This window comes from Haemaphysalis longicornis, unplaced genomic scaffold (assembly GCF_048455015.1).
Source record: "Haemaphysalis longicornis isolate Haplotype H1 unplaced genomic scaffold, Haemaphysalis longicornis Haplotype H1 scaffold_1, whole genome shotgun sequence".
Taxonomy (NCBI): Eukaryota; Metazoa; Arthropoda; class Arachnida; order Ixodida; family Ixodidae; genus Haemaphysalis; species Haemaphysalis longicornis.
This window is the reverse complement of record NW_027526203.1, coordinates 383,509,357-383,535,187: the sequence shown is the minus strand read 5'-3', so window position 1 is coordinate 383,535,187 and position 25,831 is coordinate 383,509,357. Positions and strand designations below refer to the sequence as shown.

Below are 25,831 nucleotides of genomic sequence, written 5' to 3'. Positions count from 1 at the left end.
ACGGCTCCAGCTGGAGAAGGAGGCGGCTGAACGCGAATTGCGTGTCGCACATGAAATGCGAAAACAGATGGAGGAGATGAGACAGCACATGGCAGAAGAGCGTGCTATAGAGCGTGCAGAGGAACGCCGGCTGCGTGCTGAAGAACGAGAAATTGAACGGTCAGAAAGGGCCGAAGAAAGAAAAGCCTTCCTAGAAATTATAGAAAAGCTCATTCAAAATAAGTAGTTGAGGCCAAAACTTTTTTAATGTGACGAGAAATTGTCACAGAATTGTTTATTCACTTCTGCAGCATTGATGCATTTGAAGTTCGACCTCATTTTTATTTCAACTCCCATGTACATAAACCTGAAACAATAAAAATGAAAGTTGACGTTTCTATTTCTCAAAACATGCTACTGTGAATTGAATAAGTGAAATACATTAGATACCCTTCTGTGGATCACATCTTTATACACAAGTGCAACTTCCACCACTGCATATACATACACTGTGCTATCTGAGCAAAGCAAATTTGTCAATAACATGATAAACCTTTGATTCTCAGCTATGCAAGAGGAGACTGGGACTAAAGGCACAGATGGCCTGATAGAGCTCCTCAGCTCCCTACACACTGTGTCAGCAGCATTGCAACATCAGCAAATATTTCACAGGATGTATATCATGGTACGCCTGTCTGTGACAGGGCAATCGCTATCACCAATGAAGAAAAAAGTAAAAATTATGAAGCAGCCAAAAGGAGAGTATGAGAAATGAGGTGTGCGAAAGAATAATATTACAACACAAAATCAATACACCGAAATACACCCTCTTTTCTCTCTCCTACTGGCCTTCATCAATTGTTGCGTCGTGACAATATACATACTTATACATACATAGTTCTGCTCAGAAAAAGAAACCCAGAAAAAGAAACCCACTTGAGTACTACCTGCAAGACAAATAATGAAAGCATAAAGCTATGCATTACAACCAAACAATGCAAAAAGGAGCAGGCATGGTAAACAACTTTGCGAAAAAATTTTTACAGCATTACAAAATGGGACCACCTCCTCAAAGTGCAGTCCAGGGCAGGAACTGCTAACACTATATCCCACTTCAACCATTTGTTTTGAAACCAAATGAATGGACAAGCAATACTAGTGCCAGTTAAAAAAAATTGTCAAGCTTTCAACAAGAACTTATACCATGACAGTGTACTACACAGATACCACAATGAACTTCAAAACAAGCATCAAGTGTTCAAAACAGCAGCATATGCTCTGCAACCATTACGTGGTTGGCAAGGCTCTGACATTCAGCCTAAAACAATAACAGAATATATATCAGCCTCTATTCCAATAAGCGATCAACAATGCACAACACAGTCAGGTGTCATGCAGTCTGACATACTGAACAAAATGATGGATTCGAAAAGCGAAACGCCCATGTATTTGAGATTTCGGTGCCTGTTAAAGATACCCAGGTGGTCAATAATAATCTGGAGCCCTCCACTATAGGGCACCTCATCTCCTGTGTAGTGTCAGTGCATTAAACCTCATAATCAATCAATGAGGTACTGAACAAAATATACATGCTGTTGCCACACAGTGCAGCACTAAAAAAATAGTTACAATTGGTTGTCTGCAAAATCCTCCACTATACATGACAGTGCCACGTGTCACGCAGCCTCAGGTACTGAACAAAATAAATCTGCTACTGCCACACAATACAGCATTAGAAAAAGGTTACAATTAATTGTTCGTGTACTCCTCCACTAAACATGATGTAGTCGGGTGTCAGGTAGCCTGATGTACTGAACAAAAAACATATGCTGCCGCCATACAGTACAACGTAAAAAATTTTCAATTGGGCATTATGGGGAAAACAAACGGTGGCGATTCCACAATTAAGTGGCACGTAGCGTCAGATAGGTTTGCAGGTGAGGTGGCTCTAAGTCAAAGTACATTGACACTTGACTTCCGTACATGCATGTGTGACAGTTAGTTAGGATCACAGCAGCCTTGTACATCTCACCCACCTGCTGCCGAAGGAGTTTTTGGTTTTTCTTGAAGTCAAGAAAGGCAAACTCGTTTACAACTTTTCCAAACCCCCACTCGACAGCTTGCCGCACAGAGCTCATGCCCTTGTTGAAGGCTTCCTGAACTGCAGTCAGGCTGAACCCACCGTACGGCTTCATGATGAGTGGCTGCAGGGGATACGCCGGATCGCCGTAGATGACATAGTAATCATCCTTCACAAGCTGCTCCAGCTTAAAGTACAGGCCACTGTCCTTCAGGATTCCTGTGCAAAAAGACAGCCACCAGGGTAAATGATAGGAAGAATAGGTGCAGTAATGAGCAAATAAATGAAAAATGTGATTTGATGGCATTTGCCCTGTTTTATGACCTGTTTTTTCAGATGGCCCTACACAGTTTACGGAAAAAGCGCATGCATGCAAGGCCAAAACACTGAGCTGATGGTATCTTCCAAGTCGCACTTTAGTCAGATGATAATTATACTAAAAGCGTACTGTGACCAAAATGATTTTAGACTATGCTATTTCCAACCATTGCCAGCATAGAAAAAAAAGTTATCGTTCAATTTTTTGTGGCGCATGCATGCCTGGGGTATCGGACAAGAATAAGGAACACTAAGGGCCAATATGCTTACTTCACAAAATTTACAAAACTGCGAATCGTAGCTAAAAGGATCTCTGGGAGCGAATTGTTTAGGGGCGCTCTATTGAGATAAGTGTACACTTGTTAGGTGCGAACACTCCAACCCTCTGAAGAACCAGCATACCTGAATATTTTTCTTGGGCTGAAACGCTAAAATGCTCGTGAATAACTTGGAGGCAATTTTAAATAGTGTTCTGCATTTTTTACTAATTGGCATAAATATGCCAATAGTGATGCAAGTTTAAAACTGTCTGTCTAATGGAACAATATAAAAATCCAGTGCACGTTCTCTACGGGTTCCTTTTTAAAACAGATTGAACGTGAAGATACTATAACAGCAGTTTGATATCTGTAGCTTCACCCCGCTTCCTAAGTATACACACAGACAGAGACAGCAACAGGAAATTTAGTGAATATTCGGGCTTCGAAGCGTAATTTTTTCTTAAAACTAATAAAGAGTGAAACGCTATGCCCGACAGTGCTGTTATGCCAGTTCTGAAATACAGTTTCCACTGCATTCGGGCATAAACATGATTTGAACTGATTTCATTCGGTGTGCCGCTGTAATCTGTTGTTTTAGCTGCAATATGTACATGCAAGTGCAATCATGCCAAACACTATTTTTTTCTTTTTTGCAATTGTTATGCCATGCTTGTGACATGTGTTTATTCAGCCCACACAATGATTTTGGGATAATGAAGGTATGTTAATAAATAAAGTGTAAGGTAGATAGTTGACGCTCCGGTGGATTGCTAATACGGTTTATTTTTAGACGAGAGCCAAGAAGGTCTGAGTGTACAGATAATGGCCATTCTCGCTTGTCAAAAGCCTCCTGTGGTGCTTCTTCTCTAGAGGACATAAGCGTGAACGCGTACCCATACGGGTAAGTTGGACAGCCTTGCAGAACATAAGATGGCACGTATCCACATGGCTTACACCTGCCTGTGAAAGGTACCCCAATGGCCTGATGGTGGTATATGTACCCAATATCGTTGCTACAAAATCAATAGAATAATAAATAAACACTGCTGCAGAGTCTGCTTTGCAGCCAGCTTGGTGTGGTGCTCACACCAAGAGCCAAGCACTAACCATCAAAACAGACGGAGAGAATATAGAATCAGGCAGCAAGCAATCCCAAGAAGAGAGCACACCAGCAAGATGAAAGGCAATTTTGAGGGGGGTGCCAATCTCCCATTTCTCTTCATGGCATTTGAAAGGAATGCTGGAAAACCTGAATTTTCTTTTCGGTTTCACTCCTTAGCAAAATAATAAATCATGTGCCGTTTTCATTTTTGTTCCAGCCAAAAATACTGTTCTTTTTTTTTTTTGCTTTTCGTTTCTGGTTTTGGTTCCGTTCGACACTCTGCCAGCCTGCTTGCTGACATAGCTTGCTCTATAAGACAAAGAAACGAAAGCAAAGACGCATACATGGTGTAGCACGAAAAAGCTGATTGAAATAATACGTGCCAAGACAAAAAAATGAAAGCGAGGAAGAAGATGCAAATACGATGTTGCAGCAAAGAATTAAAAGCACTCAAGGTTTGAAGGCAAGTCCTTTCAATAAGTGCCCCAAAGAATTTTTTTAACAATGCTATAAAGTGTTGTTAATTTTAACTGAAAGGAAGTTGAAAATTTCTCAAATTAAATAGGCTTTGAATCAGTGATTAATTAATTAAAGGAAAATGTTTACAGGAACCGTGTGGCCAGTTTGCAGATTAAACTGGTCTTACACAAGTAAGACGCCTTGAATACTAATGTCACAGCTGCTCCGCATGAGGTGCAGCCTGCTACATCGCGGGGCAAACAAAAGGTGGAGCCGTGAAGCGAAAGTTGACAGTTGCCACCGCTCTATCGGGGGGGGGCACTGCTACGGGACAAGTCCCCCGGCTCTCCCTTTGAAAAGGCGCCGCGAATCAGTACGGGACAAGTTTTTTGTTTTTGTCGGAGAAATTCTGCACCTCGCTTGCAGACCGTGCGACCGCATACAGGGCAGTATAAATGGTATAAACGTGTCGAGGCCCTTCTTGTGTAGTACATAGCACTATGCCGCGCAACTGTTGCGTGCTACAAAAGGAAGGAAAGGCCCACCAATACGGTACCACGAGTTTCCGTGCAACAAACAGCGCCATAAAGCAATGCTAAAGAACATTTGTCGAGAAGGGATAACTGGAAAAGCAAGCATGTGGGAGCCAAATGACAGTTCATTTCGTCGATGGTGACTATTAGAAGTCCACAAAGCTCAATATTTTGCTTCCAACAGCTGTTCCAACGGTTTTCCCGACTCAGTTGCAAAGCCTTAATGCAGCTTACGAAACCGACTGAAGCGGTATACAGGTTAGTCAAAAGCCTTGACAACAGAACGCTGAGATACCTGACAATGCAGGTAACTGGTCTCTGTAAGCTCACCTGCAACTTTGTTGGAAAAGTTATGAAGTGCCCAGAGGTCAGGCGAATTGGCAAGCTTTGCCAACGCTTGGTATCAACACGTCTACCCCATCTTGCAAAATGGCAGGAACCGACATGTTACAGGGATGATCAAGGCTACACCGAGGAACTCTGTAGAGTGTTTCTGAAAAAATTGTTGCAGCCACTGCTGGCAAACTGAGCCGGAGACCTGAATGCAACTGAAGAGCGGATGAAACTTGCCTACAAGCCTCTATCACGGAAGGTGGTGTGATTTTGAGGCAACGAGGCGCTTTCCATGGCTGCACATATTGTAAATAAAGTGAACTTGACTTAACCTTCCATGATCTCTTTCTTTTTTGTGTTAACGTGGTGATTACTCAATTCACGCCCAATAAATTTTTCTTCACAGCATCATGTTTATATAGGGATGCAAACATGTCTATAATGCGGTTAAATGTGCGATCCGTTGTAGACTTCGACCTCATTTTTCTACAAAGCTGGAACTAAAAACTTAATCAGAAAATTATTTGCTGTAACCTATAAGTCGCTTTGCAGGGGTTTCTAGGAATGCTATTTTACGGGTTTTTCTTTCACCAGAAAACAAGCCCATCAAGCGAAGTAGGTAATCAAGCAGGCCATAAAGAACTTGCTAGTGATCTTGAACGGCGGTCGTGTGGCTCGAAACCAGCGGCAAAAGTGGGCTGTTCGGGCTCATGGGGGTCCATTAGCAGCCCAATACCGACCTCCTCTGTATGTTGATGTCCTTGCAAGTAGCGTTGAGGTAATATGATTTTTTTTCTGGAAATCCAATACACTAAGGCGCGTGCGCCAACAAAATGTAATCGCGCGGCTCCTTTCATGCGCGTTTGTCCCGTAGCAGTGGCTCCGTGGCAGTTTCACGAAAAACTAGGTTTGTGACGCTGGTTTTGGGCAACGTCGCAAGCCGCACCTCGTGCGTGCAATCGAACGGCTGTGCTAATTTATATGAGAATGCAACATAGTCTACCCAACTTGCCTGCATCGTGCCGCCTTCCCGGGTACGGACCATCCAACTGGCATATAATGCCATTTGGGCACATCAGCGACTGGTACTTCAGGCAATGTACCCGTTTGTGGCCTGAAAAGTACGCCTTCTGGTTCCTCTTTGGCCGACAGATGGGGCGGGCGGTGCCATCGATGAAGGCCCAACAGTTGGTTAGGGGCGCACCTTTGCGTTGCACAGCCTGCAACAGAAAACAAAATATGCTTTGGCACTTTGCTTTTTCAAAGCTGATGCACTCGAATCAGGTTAAGCAGTTGTCTGTATAACAGTATTAGTGTACGGTTTGGTTCTGATGTTCTGATGGTTCTGATGATGTAAATGCAAAAAAAAAAAATAATAAGGGACTTGCTGGCTTTGGTGCCTTTTTTTACCCATTTCGTAGTTTACACTTAATGAAGATGCTTGCACACTTCGGGTTTCAGGCGGCCTTGTTTGTATACGCTGAAAATACATTTCTTTAAATTGCTATTTGAGCAGTGGGAGGGTCGGTTGACCAGCTCCTATTCGGATCCCCAACAACATATGGTAGAACGGGCGAGACAGGCCGCCAAGACCCTGGGCTTCCTGGACTAAGAGGTTCCCCACTTGGCAATTAACCCACAAACTGCTCGATTAAACGTTTATTTCTCCTTTTTAAATGGACAGTCGCTTATTGACTAGGTGCTGCAAGGCCATGATAGCACAGCCCTTGTACGTGTGTGCGCGAGAGAAAGAGGGGCATATAAAGTGAAATTGCAGCGTTATGAAAGCAAGAGTATGCAAGTAAAATAGCAAAGCGTACTTACGTATGCGAGAGCGCTTGGCGACAGCCAGGTGTGGTTGTTGCAGTCCTTCAGGAGGTGGCCGAATGTGCCAACTATGTGCTTCAGCACTTTTGAAGTCACGCTAGACATGACGGAGTAGTGCAACCCGAAAATGTTCTGCAAATCACACCACCTATTCGGGTAGGCGAGGCGGCGAAGTGCTAAGCACAGAGCGTCGCGGCCCGGCACGGTCACTTTCTGTGCACTCACCACCACTTCGGGTATCAGAAGTGCCTCAACAAGCACATCGATGTCGTCCTTTTGAAACCTGAACTGCTGTTCAAAAAGACTGCGCTCGATCCGGTTGATGTCTAGCAGTCCAGACCTCGACCGGTACCTCAGCAGTTCTGACTCGCGACCGCGCCTCAGTTCGTAATCGATATCTTCGAGCGTGAGGTCCCCTTTCAGCAGTCGCTTCTCTTCGCTGGTCAGCATATAATCTTCTATTTCGGACCAGGTCAGGTTCCACGCCGTGAAGCGGTCGCAAAGAATGCTGGAAGGCATGGCGTTCAAGGAGATCAGAAAGCGAAAGCGCTAACAGGGAAAGCCCGCGAAAGTGACGATTCGCGGAAAAGCCCGCGAAACGAAAGTGACTCGCCCCAAACCGGCTTACGGCTTCTGCTGACTAGGGATAGGCCTGGCGCTGGCCGGCAACGGCATTTATGGTTCGCCAATATGCCGTTTAGTGGCGCTGCGTGACGCACAAAGCGCACTTTTTCACGCTACTGGTTTATCCATGCATCGACTTCTGCGTGCGCTCAACTAAAACTGGTCTTCGCGTGAACTTCGCTGCGCGCGCAGCGCTTCCGCTACGTGCGCGCGCAACTCTCTGCGTACGCTCAACTAAAACTGTCTACTGTCGACAAGCGGTGACGGCGAACGCGTGCATGACTGCGCGACTTTCCGGGAACGAGGCGCGAGGTGGCAGCTGCGGCGGGCCCACGGCCGTAATGAATGGAGAAGGCCGGTAGTAGGAGGAGGCCACGCGCGGTCGTTCGGCGGGGACGCGAAGAAAGGCGACACGGGCCCCGCAAGGGAGGAGCGTACACCCGGGGGCCCCGGCGCGGCACTCTTTCTGAGGAAGCATTCCAGGCGCGCCGCCGGCTCCTCGAGGACCGCCGCCTCTCCCGAGCCACGTCTTCTTCTTGAGCACTCTGTTTGGCAGCCATCGACAAACGAGCCGCTTCGGTTGCGCGCTTGTTTGAGCGGGGAGACTGCTGCCTCCGGAGGTCACTTTGGGAGCGAGCCACCTCCCGGAGGACTCCTCGAGCAGGCCGCCGAAACGAGGCCACGTCCGTCTCCCAGGCTCCCGCGGAACCCTTGATCGTGGTCTCCTCAAGCAGCGCACACCTTGCGCGCTGCAAGTGACGCGGATGCCAAATGCGGAGGCCTTGTCAAGAAATGCAGGCGAGCAAACAATAGCGCGCCTCTGTTGATTCTGCGCGTCCCGCGCAACAACTTTCCCCCAACGTCGCCGTGCCAAAGAACCTCGTGTATTCCTGCCATCGCGTCCCGTTTGACGACTCGCCTATCGCGTCTCCAAGGTTCCCTTTGGCGAGCGTAATCCGCTGTTACGGCGGCGACAGCACTGCTGCACCACGGAGCTGCTTCCCGGTGTGGCATTCCGCTGTGCAGACTGCGAAGCGCGCCTCGTCACAGGGCCGCCCTTGGCGTGTGGCTGAACAGTAACGTTCCCGTTTATAATGGAGCAAACAGGGTTACGACAGAAAAGACATCGATGACCTTGATCGCCACCAGCGGAGTTGCGACAACGGCAGTCTCGGCTGCACGAACGCATACGTCCTTGTCATAAGAACTGTCGCAGCCGGAGATGCCGACTACGAACGTAGTCAAAGTTGGGGCTTTGGATGCCGAAAGAACACCGGGCCTGAATGGCGGCACCAGAGGGGAGGGAAACGGATATATCGCCCTAGGAATCTTTTATTCCTGCGCCTTGCCGCCACTGTAGCAACTGCACTTATGCGGGCCAAAAAGTTAACTGAAACGCAACCTTAACATAGCGTTTCCTTTCAGCGCCCGTCGCCAACACAAGCGTCCAAACAATGTGGGCTCTCAAATAGTATCTGGGAGGCAAATACCTTAACCAGCTAGCGTTGTCTAACAAAGCGAGATTTTTTTTTCTACGTCAAGGCTGCTTGCTGCCATTGAAGGGCCCGTCAGGTGCAAGATTATAAAAAAGTTTAGTTCCGCGCCAACACCGTGACTGAAGTGCAGTCGCGTAAAGTTCTGTAGTTTTTGTACGTCGCGTATACATGCACAGTGCACTAGCTGCTATGGACACGGCGTCCTTTCTACTAATTTACTTGTGCACAAAACGACCCTATGATCAGTTTGGCTACTTGGCGCTGTGGTACGTAGCTCTGTGGCTGATTATACAAATAAAACGTTATTGCAAGCCGAAGCTCTCACACAACTGAAACGGGCGATCTCTATAGACATGTGCACACACTAGCTCGTTTCCGGTGGGACTTTGGGCAAGGGACCGAAGATAAAGGCTTCGGTGGTGAGCTTAACCGTCCAAAAAAAAAAAAAAATAAATAGAATCAGAACATGAAAAATGTGAGCACGGTCAATGGAGGTTTAGGAGATCTTGTCCGGCGAAGCAAATAAATGTTATTAATGATCTGATACGGAAGCCTGCGCACTTTGACAACCTTGTCTGATACGCGCCTTTATTATAAGGAGTAGCTCAAAAATACATCAAAAAAATTAATTTGTAAAATCGTCCATAACCAACAAACGTATGGAGCTGAAATTCCCGCTGCATAATTTCGGCCAACAACCGTGACACAGCATGGAGATCACTGAATTCTTTGTCTAAATTCCCGTCTTCAAAACGTACTTCTCTTTTTAAACGAGTGCTTTGCGTGCCGCAATATCGTGGCATCCAATGCACTCCTTCGAAAGTTCCATGCCTCTCGTTCCTTTCCTCTCCAACTCATTCTAGTTTCTGGCGCCTCCATTTCCGACATCCCAGGCGTGGTTGTCTTTAATGCTTTGGTCAGATGTAATTCCCGTTTCGGCCATGCGATCTTTTTTCCAAGCCGCAACGTCCTCTCGGGAGGGCGGAGGAAAGAAAGCTGCCCCCGAAGGCGCCCATTCAATCGGGGCAAATTGCACAACCTGAGAAGCGCGAGACGTCGGCCGGGGCACACGTCTCTTTCCCGAGCGACGCAGGAGGCCACAGGAAGGGGCGGGGGCATGGGAAAGGCGCGGATTAACGCAGAGGCATGCACTATGGGAATTTCCCCCGCGCATGCTCCCCCTCCCGGAGGGGAACTCTTTCACGGCGAAAGGCAAGCGGTCAGGCTGAACAAAATTAAAGGATCACAAGACGGGCGCACTTTGTGGCAGCCTTCCGAGTATGGAGTGCTTTTTGTCGGACCGACCGGGGGACCAGCTCGCCGTGGGAGCAGCGAAAGGGACGGGCTGCAGCGGGGAGCCCGCTCAGCGGGAGACGTGTCCACTAATGATTCCATTTCTTCGCCGCGGGCTCAAAGGCACTCGGAAGTGCATTTAGGGGCATAAAGGGCCCCCGCACGCAGTGAATAAGCGGATCGCCGACGGGTCACCTCCTCGCCCCCAGGGCAGGGTTCCCCCTCTGCCGGCCATTTGAGTCTGGATTAGGGCTCTGGCTTGTGCCTTATTAACGACTCCCGCATGCACGCTTCAGGGAACACGCCGCTCGGCAGCATCGGCCGCAAGGTGTACGCCGGGGGAGCAGCGACAAGCGCCGCCGCTGCATGGGACGTTCCTTCGAGTGGCACACGTCTGCAGGCCGCGAGCGCGGGCCGTGCCCGCCGTTCCCCGAGAACGCCGCCATGGGGCAGCGCTCTTCGAGAGGTCATCTGCAGTAGCGGAAATATGCGGGGCCGGTCATTCGCACGCACCCTGTCGGCATTTCCTCGGGGTGGATGTTGAAGGGAAGGCCTCTGAATGGGCCTCGAGACACGTGGGATACGCACAGGAGCCGCATCGTGCCGCCAGCAACAAGAGCAGCGCCGCCACCTGCGCAAAGGTTTCACGGCGGCGTCTTCCCCGAGCCCGCTAATAAACAACAAGCAGCGGCGGCTTCACGGAGGTTAAAATAGGGGCCGAACTCGGGAAGCACGCGCGGCGGGACTTGAAAAGCAACTTTTTGCCTGAATCGGCTGAGCCTCGAAACAAAGGGGGCGCGACGCGGCCAAGCTCGTGCACCCAAGGCGGGAAGTAGGCGTAACAGCAAATAAATGAACTAGAACGGGAATTCCTGGATGGCTCTCTTTGAATCATGCGCCTGTAGGCGTCCCCAGACGTGACGTCGCATCGGGCACCCATTACTCGGCCTAGGTGCCCTCAGCCGGCGGCCCCGCCCTCCCGCACCGAGACGGCCTCCCCCGCTCGTGCCTCAGGCGCGCATCGCCCTTTTTTTTTAATTTTGCTATTTCCTCGCAACGCGTGGGCGGCATGCAACGCACTTCTGTGCGCATCCGACGAGCCTAATTACAGTCATCGGGCTCGAGCACATGGCCCACCCTCAGGATCAAACACTACCTGCCACGTGCCAAGGCGGTAAGGGATTCGGTCGGGACAGACGAGAAAAGCACCATGGCGAGCCAGCTGAAAAGGGACGTCTCCCTGATACGCGAAGCTTCAGTGAACCCACCCGCCGGCACGTTCGCCGACAGCCTGTTGCACCGAAGATGGGATGGCAAGCTGCTTGTAACGCCTGTCCGGCCATTGCTTCTCTCCCTGGTCGGGAATAAGACAAGTGCAGAAGAGAAACCCTGGAAACTTCCCCGAATAAGCAAATGCTATGAATGACAAAAAAACTATTATAAATTTATTTCAATTTCCATTTAAGAACGCTTACACGACTGCTGGCATGGGCGTCCGCAAGAAGGAGGAGGCGCGTACGCGCCTCTTCCTTCTTCACCGTACCTGAGGTCGGAGCTCTAAATAACCTCCGTTTCACAGCTAGGATCGGCAGAGAGGCTCATTGATTGTTCGTATTTAGAAATGCATTGAAATAATGTGCGCTGTTTCCCCTCACAGATTTTTTTAACAACACCAGACCTCCCCCTTTTCCCTGTATACGGCTGGCACGGTACTCCCGTCATTCAAAGCGATTTTGGTTGTTGGTCATTAATATTCGAATCAGACGGGAAAAAAATGACGGCTTATCTGCGCCAGCCACGGATCGTGCAAAAGCAGCAAATATCGTGCAAAAGCAGCATGCAATCCGGCTTACCAAGCGTTGACGAATACACCACCGCTAGTATGTGCTATAGGGACTCCCCCCCCCCCCCAAACGCGCGCGCACACACACACACACACACACACACACACACACACACACACACACACACACACACACACACACACACACACACACACACACACACACACACACACACACACACACACACACACACACATCCCCAGGCTCAAAGTTTTGCAGTAATACTCCCTAGGCATGCAACACTCTGCTAGGCTTCAGAGTACGGGCAGGGATTTCTTATGGCCGACCTCCCTAGTGCTTGCACCGTAATGTTGATTGGCTGATTGATTATCATCTTGATTGACCGAAATGAGTGCGTTCATTAGCCGTTCCCTTAAGTGCTGTCAAAAGCCCCTCTGCGCTTGTGTCTTATGATGTGGGCATAAAAGCGTCACCCTCATCCTTCGCCCTTAGTGTATTTTCGTTATTTTCTCCATTACTATAAGCAGGAGGCTTGGCCAATCGCCCTTGTTAGGCCTATGTTTAGGCTTAAGGTTTGGCCGTCAAAACTTTACGCTTAACGACTTGCCAAGCAACTTTAAACTTATTCTGCGTCAAGTTGCGGGCACCGCCTTCCCACACTATTATGGCCGTACTCTTCGAGTCCGTCCTCCGCTCCATATGTTCCTCGACTCGGCTGAGTGGAGGACACAACAATGTTTTTGCATGCGAAAATTGCTTTCAAGGATATCTTCGACTGGAGGCTTGGGTAGAGGAGGAATTCAGGATACCAGGTACTGTGTTACATTGTTAGGACTAAGGTCAGGCCGGCGCGTATTCCAGCGTTTACCCCACCCCTCCCTCTGCATCTCCAGCAGTCGGCTGGCTCCTTGGACGCCGTTGCTAAAGCTTCGTCCTACATCCGCAAAATCCAGGGAGGTGGATAGAAATTCTTTCGTCCTAAAAAGTACACCGTATCCACGGCAAGCACTTCCGAGCGCGGACAGTTCCTGTTCTACTAGCACCGTCTACCAGCTCACCAAGCTTGGAGATTCTTGCATTACTTGTGCCGGCAATGTGGTTCCTCGCACACGCATTGTGGAAAAAGTCAGCGGGTGGGTATACCTGACACAAGTAGGCAGAATGCTGTACGACGGTTCGTCTTCGGCGGTACCGACACGGCTATGCCTACGCCAGAAGACGAAAGCGAACGTTTCCGCCGCCCACCGTTGCGTATCGCCGAAGGGCAGCGGCCAAAGTGGGGCAGCAGCGTGGTGACAGCGGCCCGAGCCGGCTGCCGCCGCCGCCACGAGGAGCGTTGCCCTTTCGGCGGACGCATGCGCCGCGAAAAGCGAAGCCTCGCACGGGACGCCAGCGTAGAGGAACGCGGCCCCTTCTTCCGCTACATTCCATCCAATTCCTGGCCGAGGCACGCGTGTTGCCTCGCAATCGGCACGGCGCCTCATCAAGCGGCGCCCAGGCATCCACCCGCTTTTCCTCTTGCCCAGCCACTGAGGTTGGGCGGGATCTCGTTACGCGCCGAAAGCGGATAGCCTCGCCGAGTCCGAAAAGGGCCGGCCCAGATGGGCCTTAGGCTGCTGCCGCGGCTGCACGCGACCTGCGCTCGGGCCCCAGACACCGGCGGGGTTTATGCCTTCCGAAAACGCCTCCTCGTCTTGTTATTGTTCGCCCGCCACGCAGCAGCTTCGCTAGACAAAAGCAGCCTCTCGGAGATAGCCGAGCCGCGTGCCAGCATGCAAACAACCACCGGCGGTCGACAACTGTCTCCAGGCTCAGCTCTTTTCGTGAGCGGTGTAACCGCCCGGTAACGGCGCTGGTTCCACAGAGCTGTGAACGATGGCTGAACAGGAAAAGGGGAGCGGACAGTAATTTAGATTACGCATTTTCGCAATCTCTCGTCACACCTGCCTCATCAGGTTGATTTGATTGATTGTGGCGTTTAACGCGCCGACGCAACGCAGGCTATGAGGCACGCCGTAGTGGAGGGCTCCGGGTTAATTTTGACCAGCTGGGGATCTTTAACGTGCGCCGAAATCTCGTACACACGGACGTTTCTGCTTTTCGCCTCCATTAGAAAAGCGGCCGCCGCGGCCGGGAATCGAACCCGCGACCTCGTGCTCAGCAGCACAACGCCTTAGTCACTGAGCCACCGCGGCGGGCCTGTCTCATCAGAGCAGGGGCGCAGTGTTTTCGCGAGCAGGCCTACAGAAGCCGGTCAACCCTGGCACTATTCCCGCTGCGGGGGCCCCGTGATTACACGAACGGCGCAAGCTATTCGCCACCGCCTTGCCAAGCGCAGCAGGGACACCTCTTGATCATGCCTAAGCACTCTTGAAAAGCAAGATAAACTGTTTCTTCGAGACCCTGTATTTGTGTGGGTATACGGGTGAAAGGAGCTCGCATTATGGGCCTTACTTTAAGCCGTTCCACCGAATACCGTTTGTGCGTTGCGACTTTGGTGATAACCACTTAGTTACCCGCCGTGGTGGCTCAGTGGCTAAGGCGTTGCGCTACTGAGCACGAGGTCGCGGGTTCGATTCCCGGCTGCGGCGGCCGCTTTTCTGATGGAGGCGAAAAGCAAAAACGCCCGTGTGTACGAGATTTCGGCGCACGTTAAAGATCCCCGGGTGGACAAAATTAATCCGGAGCCCTCCACTACGGCGCGCCTCATCGCCTGCGTTGCTTCGGCGCGTCAAACCCTACAATCATTCATCATACCCACTTAGTTGAATAGTGGCGAACGTGGTAGCCCGTGACGGCAAGGAAACAACAAGCTACGTCCTTGTATCTGCGAATAAGTTTCAGTCCCTTTCGCGGCCCATCGTAACGCAATTATGATGGCAAGACTCGTTCGCGTTGGTGACCTCGGCGAACTACCGTAGCTGTCTTTACCGCGTTACTTAGACAGATGGGGCGAAGACTTTGACCGACTTCGCGCAGGCACGGAGAGAACAGGTTCTGCCGGGCGCCTGTAGCAAAACCCTGACCGCAGGGTATCTCGGATGCTCGCGCTGTTATCTTTAGCCACACATGATGAGCGGCGCGCGCGCGGAAACGGGTAGTCTTCGGCTTTGTCTCTGGCCGGCTTATCTCGGGCTGGTGCGCGTCTGCAATCGTCGGTCGTCAATGGGATGCGGCGCTTTTTGCCGCAAACGCTGTGATCGGAAATCAGCGTATCAGGGAGGAGGTTAAAGGTCGTAGAAAACATGCGCGTAACGGAGAGAGAGAAGCGACGGTGTTTCTGCTTCGGCCTTGGACTCAATGAGATGAATGGGTGCAGAGGCACAGATAAGGGCCATGAATGAACAAGCACTCGGTTGTGCCTGCGCAGAAGGAACGCGGCGTGTCCTTTCCCGTGTAGCAGCTATTCGCCTAGAAGCGTTCTCGCGACTCGCGTCTGCACTTTCTCGAGAAAGCCTAGAAGCAGCCCCAAGACCAGCGATGATCGGAGGGGGGCGCAGAAACGTGAGATCCGAGGAGCGGCAATTAACGTTCGCGTTATGATTGAATCAAGCCCTCACAGCACCCATCCTTCGCTTCCCAGCAAGGTCAACATAGCAGGGTCCCGATATTGGCGGAGCGGAGGCGGCATTACATGGGCGTCTCCACCGGTGCACAGCTCTTTCCATCTGGAGGACCACACCTGCCTGGTTAATAGGCGCGGGCATTGGGGCCGTTGCAGGAAGCGCGCTCTGCCTGCGACCCCCCGTTCCGCCGGAGCTTTCCTGGTTCACACTTGCAGCGCGCGGCGATTCCAGGTAGCGCACAGCGGGACATATTAAAGTAGCCCAAGAGCAAAAAGAAAAAAGTGTTCTTCCCCCGTCTGCCGAGCAGCTCCATTCTTTTTCCTCGCTCGGCCGCTTTCTTCTCGGCGGGCTCGGTTATTGTACGGCCTGTGCACTCGCGGCGGCAGCGGCGGCGGCGGCGGCGGCAGGGACGGGGGGTGTAGGCCCACAGTGCCGCCAGCAGCGCCATGCTGGAGTGTTTACAGGCCTTTTTCGCAGAACGGGACACTCCAGAGAGGAGCCGGCTCGCCAAGGCCGCGCGTCAATGTGCCGCATGCCGGCGCCTCGCACGTGAACGCTTTATCGGTCGCCCTCGGACGCCAGCTGGGCTCGCCCGGGGTCGCCGTGGGGGCCACCTCGCTCCCAGAGAGGGTGCATTCCAACCGGAGTCCGACTCGAATCGAGCAGTGGAAGCATTAGATTGCAGCCAAGGAATCAACCCCCCCCCCCCCCTCCCCCACCACCACCACCACCTTCTAGCACAAAAAGGGCATCTGCTTTGCACGACACTGCTTCGTATAAGCCTGCAAATGAACAAAATAAAACTTTTGGGTATAATGGCGCAATTCAGCCGCCTGGCGACCATAAGCACATCGGGCGCCATCGTGACAAGGAACTGTGGCTCACGCTACTGCTCATTTGGGCTAACCAGAACCGAATTGAAAATGTTCAGGTTCTAATGTTGGGGATCTGCACGCCGAATCTACGCCGAATTTGTGAGACGCGCAGCAGTGGAGTGCCACGGATTAATTTATGCCCCCTGGAGATCTCTTGACTGATTGAGTGCGGGGTTGAACGCGCCGAAGCTACACCCGGGGCTATGAGGCGCGCCGTAGTGGATGGCTCCAGATTAATTTATATCCCCTGGGGATCTTTAACGTGCGCCGGAATCTCCACACACGGGCGTTCTCGTATTTCGCTTTCACCAAAAAAAAAAAAAAACAGCCGCAGCGTCCGGCACCGAATCTGCTCCATTGGGCTCTGCGGGTACGCCCTAAATTCTATTCAAATTCAACTTATCTGTTTGCGTCCTTACGATGTGGTAGGCCCGAGCAAAAACGTGAACTACCTCACTTAAAGAATGCCCCCCTCCCCCCGCGGTGCACGGCATACATCGTTCAGAAACAGTACTGCTTAAATAATAAGCAAACTGCTTAGGTACATACAAAGCATGAAGCACCGCGGCTGGAAGCTAAACCGAATTCAGAAGCGGCTAATGTAGCAGGCATGCAAACAATTTAAAATTATTGTCCTGGACGAAATCAAGACGTAAACGGAAGAATTGACAGCAAGAAAAAAATTCTTATGTTACCTAAACAAGATTTAGCCTGAGTACTTGCGTGCATTGCATAAACGAACAGTTTATTTTTTATTGTACAGTTTTGGTTCTCCAGATTCAAAGAAGAAATTTAAAAATAACAGTTAATTTGTTGCGCCACACAAGCATGGCACCCCTCCATAGCTGCAAGAAGAAACAAAAGTAAAAGAACAAAAACAAAAACGAAAATCAATTGGCCGCTTGTCTGTTCACTTGGCTTCAAATGTAAACCCATCTCGTCCCTCCCGCGCCCACCTCTCACGCTCCTCCCCTCCTCCTGCCACGATAAACCCGGAGGAGATTTGATAAGGTAAATTAAAATTTCCCTCGCCCCACTACTGGCGCTATCTGCTGGAATCGTCCGTTACTGTTGTACTTGGAACACTGTCACGAGGTCCACGCTCGCGCGAGCTTTTTATTTTTTGTATTTTGGGGTCCCGATGTTGTTTCCAACGAATATTTTTTTTATTTGCTATGGCAAATATCAAGCATACATTTATTGTCAATTAAACGAACACTGAGGGTACCAGTTATACGTTGATGTTCTGCCTCAAATAGGCCTAACGTTTTCTTTTTGCTAAGCAATGTTGACAAGTATGAAGAATGCTTCCATATTTAGTAGCTCGGAAAGGTAAATTTGGCTGTATAAACTTCCCGTTCAGGAGTTCTTTTAGCTTGTGGCCGGGTGGCTGAATCGAGGGACAGACAGACAGACCAAAATTTCGGGGTTTAAGTAGCTCAAGAAAGACTATAGTCTTTAAAAGAAAGACGCCAGCGTTTTCGGCTCTTTCGTTGTCTCTACAGTTGCGCTGGCGCGCATGGGCATGACAGAATAACACAACTTCTGACATCAGAGATGTAGAAGCAGCCGGAGTCATTTCGGGAGAGATGGAAAAGGACGTGTCCTCACTAATAATATTAATAATAATAATAATAATAATAATAATAATAATAATAATAATAATAATAATAATAATAATAATAATCATAATAATAATAATAATAATAACAACAACAACAACAAGAAAGCGAACGAAATTTGCTGCCTACCAGCTACGCAATGGTGCAACAGGTGACCCATTGCTCGTATATCAGGCGGTTTCTTTTCAGTTTTAGCGATTAAAGTGTTTGTCGCCCAATGTAAAAAAAAAAATTACACTGGAGATAAAAGCGAGGCAGATTGCGCGTGACGTGGGAGCCAGTCGATCGCTTTCAAGGGCGAAAGAGAAACCTTCGTGACCACTTTTTATCAGCCCCTGTTCTGGGTCCCTTCAATGCTTGATTGATAGGCGCTCCTTTTAGTCGCTAGCATCTGTTTATCAGCGTTCCCGCGATAAGAAAGTTGAAAAAAAAAAACCGACCGCTGTTGCCGCCGTATGGCCGCGAAAATATGCGGCGTGAAATAACGGGAAATAGCGAAGCCAACAACATTTATCTTTTCCCGCTGATAGTTTACTGAAACAGGCAAATACTCGTGGGAATGGGGCGGCGAAAGTTACGCCTCGTGCTGGTCCATCCACGAATACCGTGCGTTGCGTCAGTAAAAAGCAAGCCTAAGTGGCATACTCGCCGGCACGGCGACCATAACTGGGTCACCGTTTTTGCGCTCCCCGTGGTGGTGGTGGGGTGGTGGTGGGGGGGGGGGGGGGGGAGATTGTGGTAAAAGTGTCCGGGAGAACTCGAAGCGTCCGCTGCACGTCCGCCTGTACGCACGCGAACGGTTTCTCGTCACGCAACAACGGATCTTCACAATACCGCGTCTTCTTCACTGGTCTGACTGTTCCAAGCCGAGTAAACAAACAATGGTGCGTCTGTCTCATTGCATGTGCGTAACCGAACAAGGTGGGGCGGGTGCGAGAATAGAGCCCCTGCAGTCCCCGACAACCCTTTTAATAATGACGATAGCCTTACTTGGACTAGTTAAACGCAGAAATTTTGGTCGGTCTCTGTGCCTCGAGTCAAGTGCACAAAGCCACGCTACCCTCAAGGACAGGGAAATCGAAGCGTTTCTTGGTCGTGGGATCTCCGCATTAGGGACACTGGCGTACGCAGAGGCGGCCGCGAGATATTTCCGAGCTCGAGAAGGAGGGGGGGGGGGGGGGGGGGGGGCGGGCGGGGGGGCAATAACTCCGCCTGTCGTAAAATAATCCACGCCTAAAAATATTTTCCTGTCGCAAGCGACACAACAGCACTACGCGGTTTCGATGGTGCCCTCACCATGACGATCAGCCATTTTTTATTGCCCCTGGAGAAAAACAAAAATGAACAAAGCAATCGGATTTAGTTAGAGGACCACAGCAGCCCAAAGTTTTTCTTTCCATCTTTATTTCAAGTTGATTCCGTATTTACGGTAGGTACCCTTTGTTCTTCCTTTCTGCTGTTTTTTCTTTCATGTTCTCCTTTGCAGTCCGCTCCCCGCCTCCCTCGAAACGAAGTCCTGTGACCGCCACTGATTAGGGCACTGCACTACAAGAGACGAGTGCGCCCCGGGACGATCCCGAACAGCGCCGAGGCGTAACAAGGCCGCCGACCACGGCTTGAATTACGGAACGCCGCAACCGCAGCAGTGTAAGCATCAGTCATGCCACCGCCGGCAGACCGCAAGGTTCGGAGCAGGCACGGATGTTTGTGCAAGCCACAAGAACCTTCGAGGGAAGCCTGCGTGGCCACTGCAACGTGCGCCAAGGCTGCCGAGCCGAGTCCGCTCTGGGGATGAAGAGCTCGGGAGACGCCCTGAGTCAATAGAAAGGGTTTCGCCGAGCGTACGCGGTCCAAGTGTCCCTCTCGGCCGGGTGCTACGGGCTCAGAGGGGCCGTGAAGCGGTCATCACAAGGACGAGTGAGCGCGCGGAAATGGTCGAGATACACCGGTAAAGGGTATAGTGCCGCGGTAGCACTTACGCTAGTTGAAAATAAAAACAAGAGAAAATGAAAATAAGGTGCGGGTGGAAGCAGGGGCTGTCGGCGCTTACGCCAGTCGCCTGAATGTCCGCACTTTTTTTTGTTTTGTTTTTTTTGCGTACAGACGAGGCGACTTCGGCGTTCAATAAACCAGCCTCACAGCCCAGGTGCAACGTCGGCCCGTGATCCCTCCCCCTATCATTCCTTCCTTCTTTACTACGAAGCAAAGCGAAAGATGAAAGCAAGTGTAAGCAAGTGCTGAATCATTGTTTTTACTTAATACCCAGCGACCAAAATGCATGAATTCTAAAAAGCGACAAGGTTTTATGCATTCTTGAGGTTGTTTGGCTCACTGTATGTGCACTGGTACCGGACACTTATTTGCTCGCTGAAATAGCCATCCAAGTCAAAACTATAGAGAAAGTCGAATTCGCCGTACGGTCAATTCCTCGAAAACCTGTTCCGCAGCAACTGTTATTTCCCGAAAAGTGGCAAGAATGGGAAGACTTAGCACGCACGAGCAGCGATCATTTGCAGCGGTTCGTTCGCGCCATGCGCCAAATGCACAGTTCGGCGTCAGCGTTCCAGCAGCGGATCGAAACATACGTGCAGTATTCTAAAGCGTTCTAATCCTCTTCCTACGTGTTTCAGCAGTGCAGCCAGGAATCCCAATGTTGGCGACCGATCTGCGAATCGCGCCGTGTGGTGTGCTACAAATTAGTTAACCACCTAAATGGTTCCTGAACTTGCGCCTTATCAACGGTGTTGGATGGACAATGCGGATGGGGTAATGAAGAAGAAATATGTTGCAAGGTTACCTACACGTACCACAAAATGAGCGGTCGAGAGGTGTACGCGGTTTCACCAAATCATTTTCACGCTCAGAATTACGCGAGGAGAAATGAAGAAATGCATCGTCAAGTGACAGCTTCCTGCTTCGAAATGCTCGGTTGGTCGAGGAAGAATCACCGCGTGAGCAATGGGATCAACAATAAAAACGTGGTTTCTCGGAAACATGTCGGCAAGCTGCCCCCCAGTGGCGTTTCGTGTTTTGAGCGACCTCCCGACACCGGATGTACCAAAGTGAGGTCGAGAATAACCAAAGTGATAACATAACCGATGGCACCGCCACGCAGGCACCGCAACAGTTTCATTTGAACGCTACGATTTCGGGAAATGGAGCGACGGTTGAGTGCAGGTGAACCCCCAGATGGGTTCAATAATATCCCCAGTCCATTTCTCATCAGCCTTCCTCTAAATCCGAAGCACTCCTCCAATGGTCCACACGCGTGCTACTACGCTGAGGCATTTGCCTGCAACCACTGATCTGACACTCCTGCATGCACAGTTCGTAATCCAGAGGTAAGTTACGGCAGAACGCAGCGAACACCGAAATAATGCAAATCCAGTTATCGAGGGGTCCTGTAACGATGAAGGCACCAAAGTGACAAGGGGCGTTCGAGCACGCGACATATCCGCGATAACACCCGCGACGACAAGCACGTGTTCAGATCTGCAGCGCCGCGCGCATTAATCTCCGCCCGATGTAGAACGGTGCGCCCCTGGCGCTGGTCTACATCGTTCGTGACCGATAACTGCGCGCGTTTTTGAAAGGACCACATTGTGCGCCTAGGGCAGAGAGTTCCGCTTGACGTCAACAAAAAGCGCCTTGATGATGAACGGGCTGACGGGTGGGTACCAGACCGATACGGTGCTTGCCAGCAGGCTTCCTAACGCGTGAAACTAGACGACACGGAACGAGTCCGGTGCTTATCAGCTTAGTCGGGCATAATGAGCCTCGCGGGCTACGCTCGCACGGTTAGCACGCCTCGAGAGGTTGTCGTCGGCGGCGTCCCGTGTCCCTCAGAGGTGCCCCCCGGCCGCTTGACGAGTGACCGCCGGTGGGCGCATCAATGAGCGCTGCTAAGACGGCGAAAGCAGCAGCTTCGGGAAGGGCGGCCCATTAGCCGAAGCGGCCGATCCGGCGTGACAAGGAGCGCTGGGGCCGCGCAGCCGCTAGACAATCTGCAAGCATGTCACATCCATCCTAATACATGCGTCGGGATTGCGGCCCGCTGTAGCAGCTGCTGTTGGCCCTGCCCATAACTCAGCCGCTGAGCCTTCTCGGCTCAGGCTGCCAGACGCCTCGTTTTTATGCTGAACCCTCGTCGCAGCTAATGATGGCATCACGGCCCCGCACAGTGCACGGCCCCAAACAGTTATTTTGCGCCCCTGCCAGGCTCCCCGTGATTTGTTCCGCCTGTTCCCCGAAACCGTGTTGATTGGAACGCCCAGCGCGTTGCCGCCGCGCGCCCGCTATCGCGCAGGCCAGATTAGCGCGGAATGCGAGAATAGCGCCCGGAAACCGTAAATACCTGCCTCCTACGCATGTAAATAGAAGCGTCCCGCGATGGGGGAGCATCGCGACGACGATAAAATCTCTTCGCAACAATAGTCCCCGACACACAAAAAGAGAAAAACGGCTGCCCGTGGTAATATCTCAAGCACGACGACGAGTAGATAGTTCGACAGGACAACGGTGTCGCATCGACCCTCAAGGAAACGTTGCGCGAGGGAAGCATGGCTGACTGCCCCTCGTACAGGTATCTTTTTTGTGCATCCAAGGCGCGCGCGACGAGTCTTTCAGAGAGCTGCACACCGATGCCGCGCACACGATCGTCTTCCGCTCGTACGCGAGTTTGACACTAGTGGAATGGCCGGGTCGCACACCTTTCCGCCTGCCCCCCGCTCGGCGGCGGGAGACGCCGGTTCCCCGCCGATAATGAGCCCCACTCGTCACTCATCGGCCAATTAAGCCGCCAAGCCGACAGCCTTTTCCGCGCAAAACCATAATTGTGTTCACCCATGCGTTGAGCGCGGCAAAGTCAAAGTCGGATTCCTCGGCCAAACACCTTTCCTCTTTACCAATAATGCGGCGTGAGAAACGACGCTCTGGGCCCACCGCGAAAAAAGAGGAGCGCGCCACGAGGCGCGGGGGCCGCTGCTCCCCAGGGTCCCATTCGAGGCACGACGGCCACGAATGAGACCCGTACGGAGTCGTCCAATTGAAATCTGGCAGTCAGCCCGACCGTCGCACGGAAGAGCCATAGAAGCGCTCGTGGCCGCCGGGGAGCCGGCGACAAGTTTGTTTTGTGCGACGAGCCGTGACGGCCTTTGGCTCCCTTGTTCCGTACATGCAGGAGCACACTCCTCAGCGCAACCGGAAGGCAGCGATTTCACGCCGCGTGGAGCAAGGCAAACACTATCGTCAATCGTCGATCAATGAGGTTGGCGCGAACGAACCGCCAAAAATAAATAAAATGAGCGGGCAATGCGTAAAAAAAAAAAAAAAGTAGCGCAACTCCTGAAGGAACCACACTCCTCAAACATGCCGTGAAAAGTGTCTCTCTGACCCCCCCCCCCCCCCCTTTTTTTTTTTTGCTTGTTGGAAAATAGACTTTCCTCCTTTTCAGTACCTATACACGCAGCCGGCAAATAAAATTGGTTTATGGTGCGTATGACATCTTTCAGAGGAAGCTTCTTCAGCCGATGCCTGCGACATTTTTCAATAACATAAAAGAAGATTGCAAACTATTTTCGCAGCAGCGTGCCGCACCGGCCGCTGTTGAGACATTTTTCAGCCCCGCGCGGAGCAGCCACGGCCGCCAGCAGGGCGCGGGAATAAAGAGAGGAAACAGGCGCACAAATCATGCTGTCGTCCCGCGGCAGCCGTACATCGGGATGGCGAGAAAAGTTCACTGTCCCGTCCGTGTCACCGAGCGGTTTCAATCGCGACAAAATGCGTCAGGGACAGGTGCAATCACTTGGCGGTAAACAGATATCTTATTTTCCGTGGGTCCCCCCTTTCCCTTCTCTTTCTTCCCGGCGCATAGTAGCGCTTTCAGTTTCAAACGATCGTTGCTCGACACGGAGCGGCTGCGTCGTCTGCACCGACTTCCGAAGCAAAGGCAATGTTTGCGTGTCTTTGTCTCGGTTAATCGGCACAACGCGGACCAGGCGCCCGTAACTTCATTTGCTAAGGAAAAAAAAAAAAAACAGGAAAGGAACGCGAGATGGAGGGGAGTGAAGAGGGCCCACTACTCACTTGTGTATAAGCATGTGGCGTTAGCGGCAAAACATCCCAGCGTGGTGGGCAGATCAGTGGGCAGGGTGTCCGAATCCGGCTGGCCGCGCATGCTGTGCTACTCCCCAGCGCCGAATCGAGGAGCCCGTCGCGCCCACTGACACTCACATCGACGACGCCCGGTGCGCGAAGCCGACGCTTTCACCTCCACCTCAGCTCTCGCGTCAAACTGGAGGCGCACAGGCGCGCCGGCCCGCGAACAGTCGCCGCGCTTCGCGACGTCGCAACACGTCACGCCCACGCCGGCCAATGGGCGCCCGCCGCTCACGTGCCCCCCGCGCCTCGGAGCCGCTCTCACCTGGCCAGGGCATCCCCCCGCCGCCGCCGAGGCTCAGTCGCCCACTTCGGGGCTTCGGCCGCCGGCACGTTCGCCCCCGCAACTCCTGCCGCTCGCTGCAGGCCCACGTGAGGCGGCAGCCGCTCCGCCGGCCGCGCCGACGACGACAGCCGGACCCGCTGCGTTACGTCCGCGCTTCTTCGACCTGTGATTGCGCACTTTCCTTCGGTGTCTACTGGGCTCCGGGAAACAGAAAAAGCTTTAATCCTACAAGCAACTCAAGTTGATATTCTCTGCTCGGCTCCGGATCCATGTTCGACGTATTTTGCGCTCTGACTCGGCATTAATTAAGTTAGGTAGATTCTGTGCACGATTCCGCCAACAAATGCACAGCAGGCCGGTTGAAAGAAAACAGAAAAGTAAGTCATCCAAATGCGGTCGTACGACTATAAATGTCAGCTATTTAAATGTGAAGAAAAATTAGCTCCGGTTCATGATCCCTTTTGGTAAATGGTAATGCTAACGAGACTTGTAAATAATACGTTAAAAATTTTTCGCTACATTTTTCGCAAATTGTAAAGCAATCGTCATGATTTTTGTGGAATAATCGCAAAATAATTTAATTCATTTTTTACAGCGACTGTTCTACTTTAACTCGGGCACTAAGTCCTTAGTTCATAATATAGTCACACAAACTAAGCTGTATTGCCGTTCTGAGTTGCAACGCAGACGCCCTCTCACAGCACCGTAGCGAGAGGGGAGCACATCGATGGTAATTACGGTCGGGGCTCGAAAGCGAAGATTTCATGACATCGACCCAAAGGCGCCTGAAACGGCGCCCCGCTAACTCTTGTTCCGATACCATGTTCCTTCCGGGAGCTTTGCCGAATTAATATTTGCGCGTTTCTCTCCTTTCCTTTTTTTTCTTTTTTTGATGTAGCTGCGAATGCCGTTGTCAGAATATTTCCCGTTTAGGCTGCATTTGCTGCTCAGGAAGCAGTTGTCTTCTTTGTGTTCGGCATACCATGAAATATCTAAAAATGAAAATACAACAAAAATGCTTTGTGAACAATTTTTTTCATTTACTCGTGGACGTTTTCTTGTCTTGTCCGTATAAAAATAGGTTTAAAGGTACTCCGAACAATTAGCGCGTTACTTTTAGGTGTGACGGTCAGTTACTTTCACACATAGGTAACCTTAAAGGTGCAATAAATTACATTGTGTCTCCACTAAATGTAAACGTGACTGCTTACTGTATC

At 51.1% G+C, this 25,831-nt stretch overlaps 2 protein-coding genes across 3 annotated transcripts in view; both read right to left on the bottom strand.

The window, feature by feature from the left end:
- LOC144155216 (uncharacterized) overlaps nucleotides 1-24,910 on the bottom strand; it is a 112,606-nt gene extending 87,696 nt beyond the window's left edge. Inside the window, exon 1 of one of the 2 annotated variants that reach the window (XM_077686533.1) lies at nucleotides 24,257-24,910. In XM_077686533.1, coding sequence (XP_077542659.1) covers nucleotides 24,257-24,270 — 14 coding nt within the window. In that variant the 5' untranslated portion in view covers nucleotides 24,271-24,910. Of the gene's footprint in view, nucleotides 1-13,252; nucleotides 13,965-24,256 lie in introns of those variants that run through there. The other variant, XM_077686531.1, reaches the window with a different exon arrangement.
- On the bottom strand, nucleotides 176-7,727 carry LOC144155215 (uncharacterized). Its single transcript, XM_077686530.1, has 3 exons — nucleotides 6,889-7,727; nucleotides 6,077-6,284; nucleotides 176-2,278 (listed from the first exon to the last, which is right to left on the bottom strand). The coding sequence occupies exons 1-3, from the start codon at nucleotides 7,408-7,410 to the stop codon at nucleotides 1,884-1,886; spliced, it is 1,125 nt and encodes a 374-aa protein (XP_077542656.1). The 5' UTR covers nucleotides 7,411-7,727; the 3' UTR covers nucleotides 176-1,883.
- Nucleotides 24,911-25,831: the final 921 nt, after the last annotated feature.

What these genes read in the sequence shown, in the direction of transcription:
- LOC144155215 (XM_077686530.1), bottom strand. Translation starts at nt 7,410, where the DNA reads ATGCCTTCCAGCATTCTTTGCGACCGCTTCACGGCGTGGAACCTGACC. An exon ending in CGCCAAGCGCTCTCGCATAC is followed by an intron (nt 6,285 to 6,888) that starts GTAAGTACGCTT and finishes TTTCTGTTGCAG; the next exon opens with GCTGTGCAACGCAAAGGTGC. An exon ending in GGGAAGGCGGCACGATGCAG is followed by an intron (nt 2,279 to 6,076) that starts GCAAGTTGGGTA and finishes CTTTTTGCACAG; the next exon opens with GAATCCTGAAGGACAGTGGC.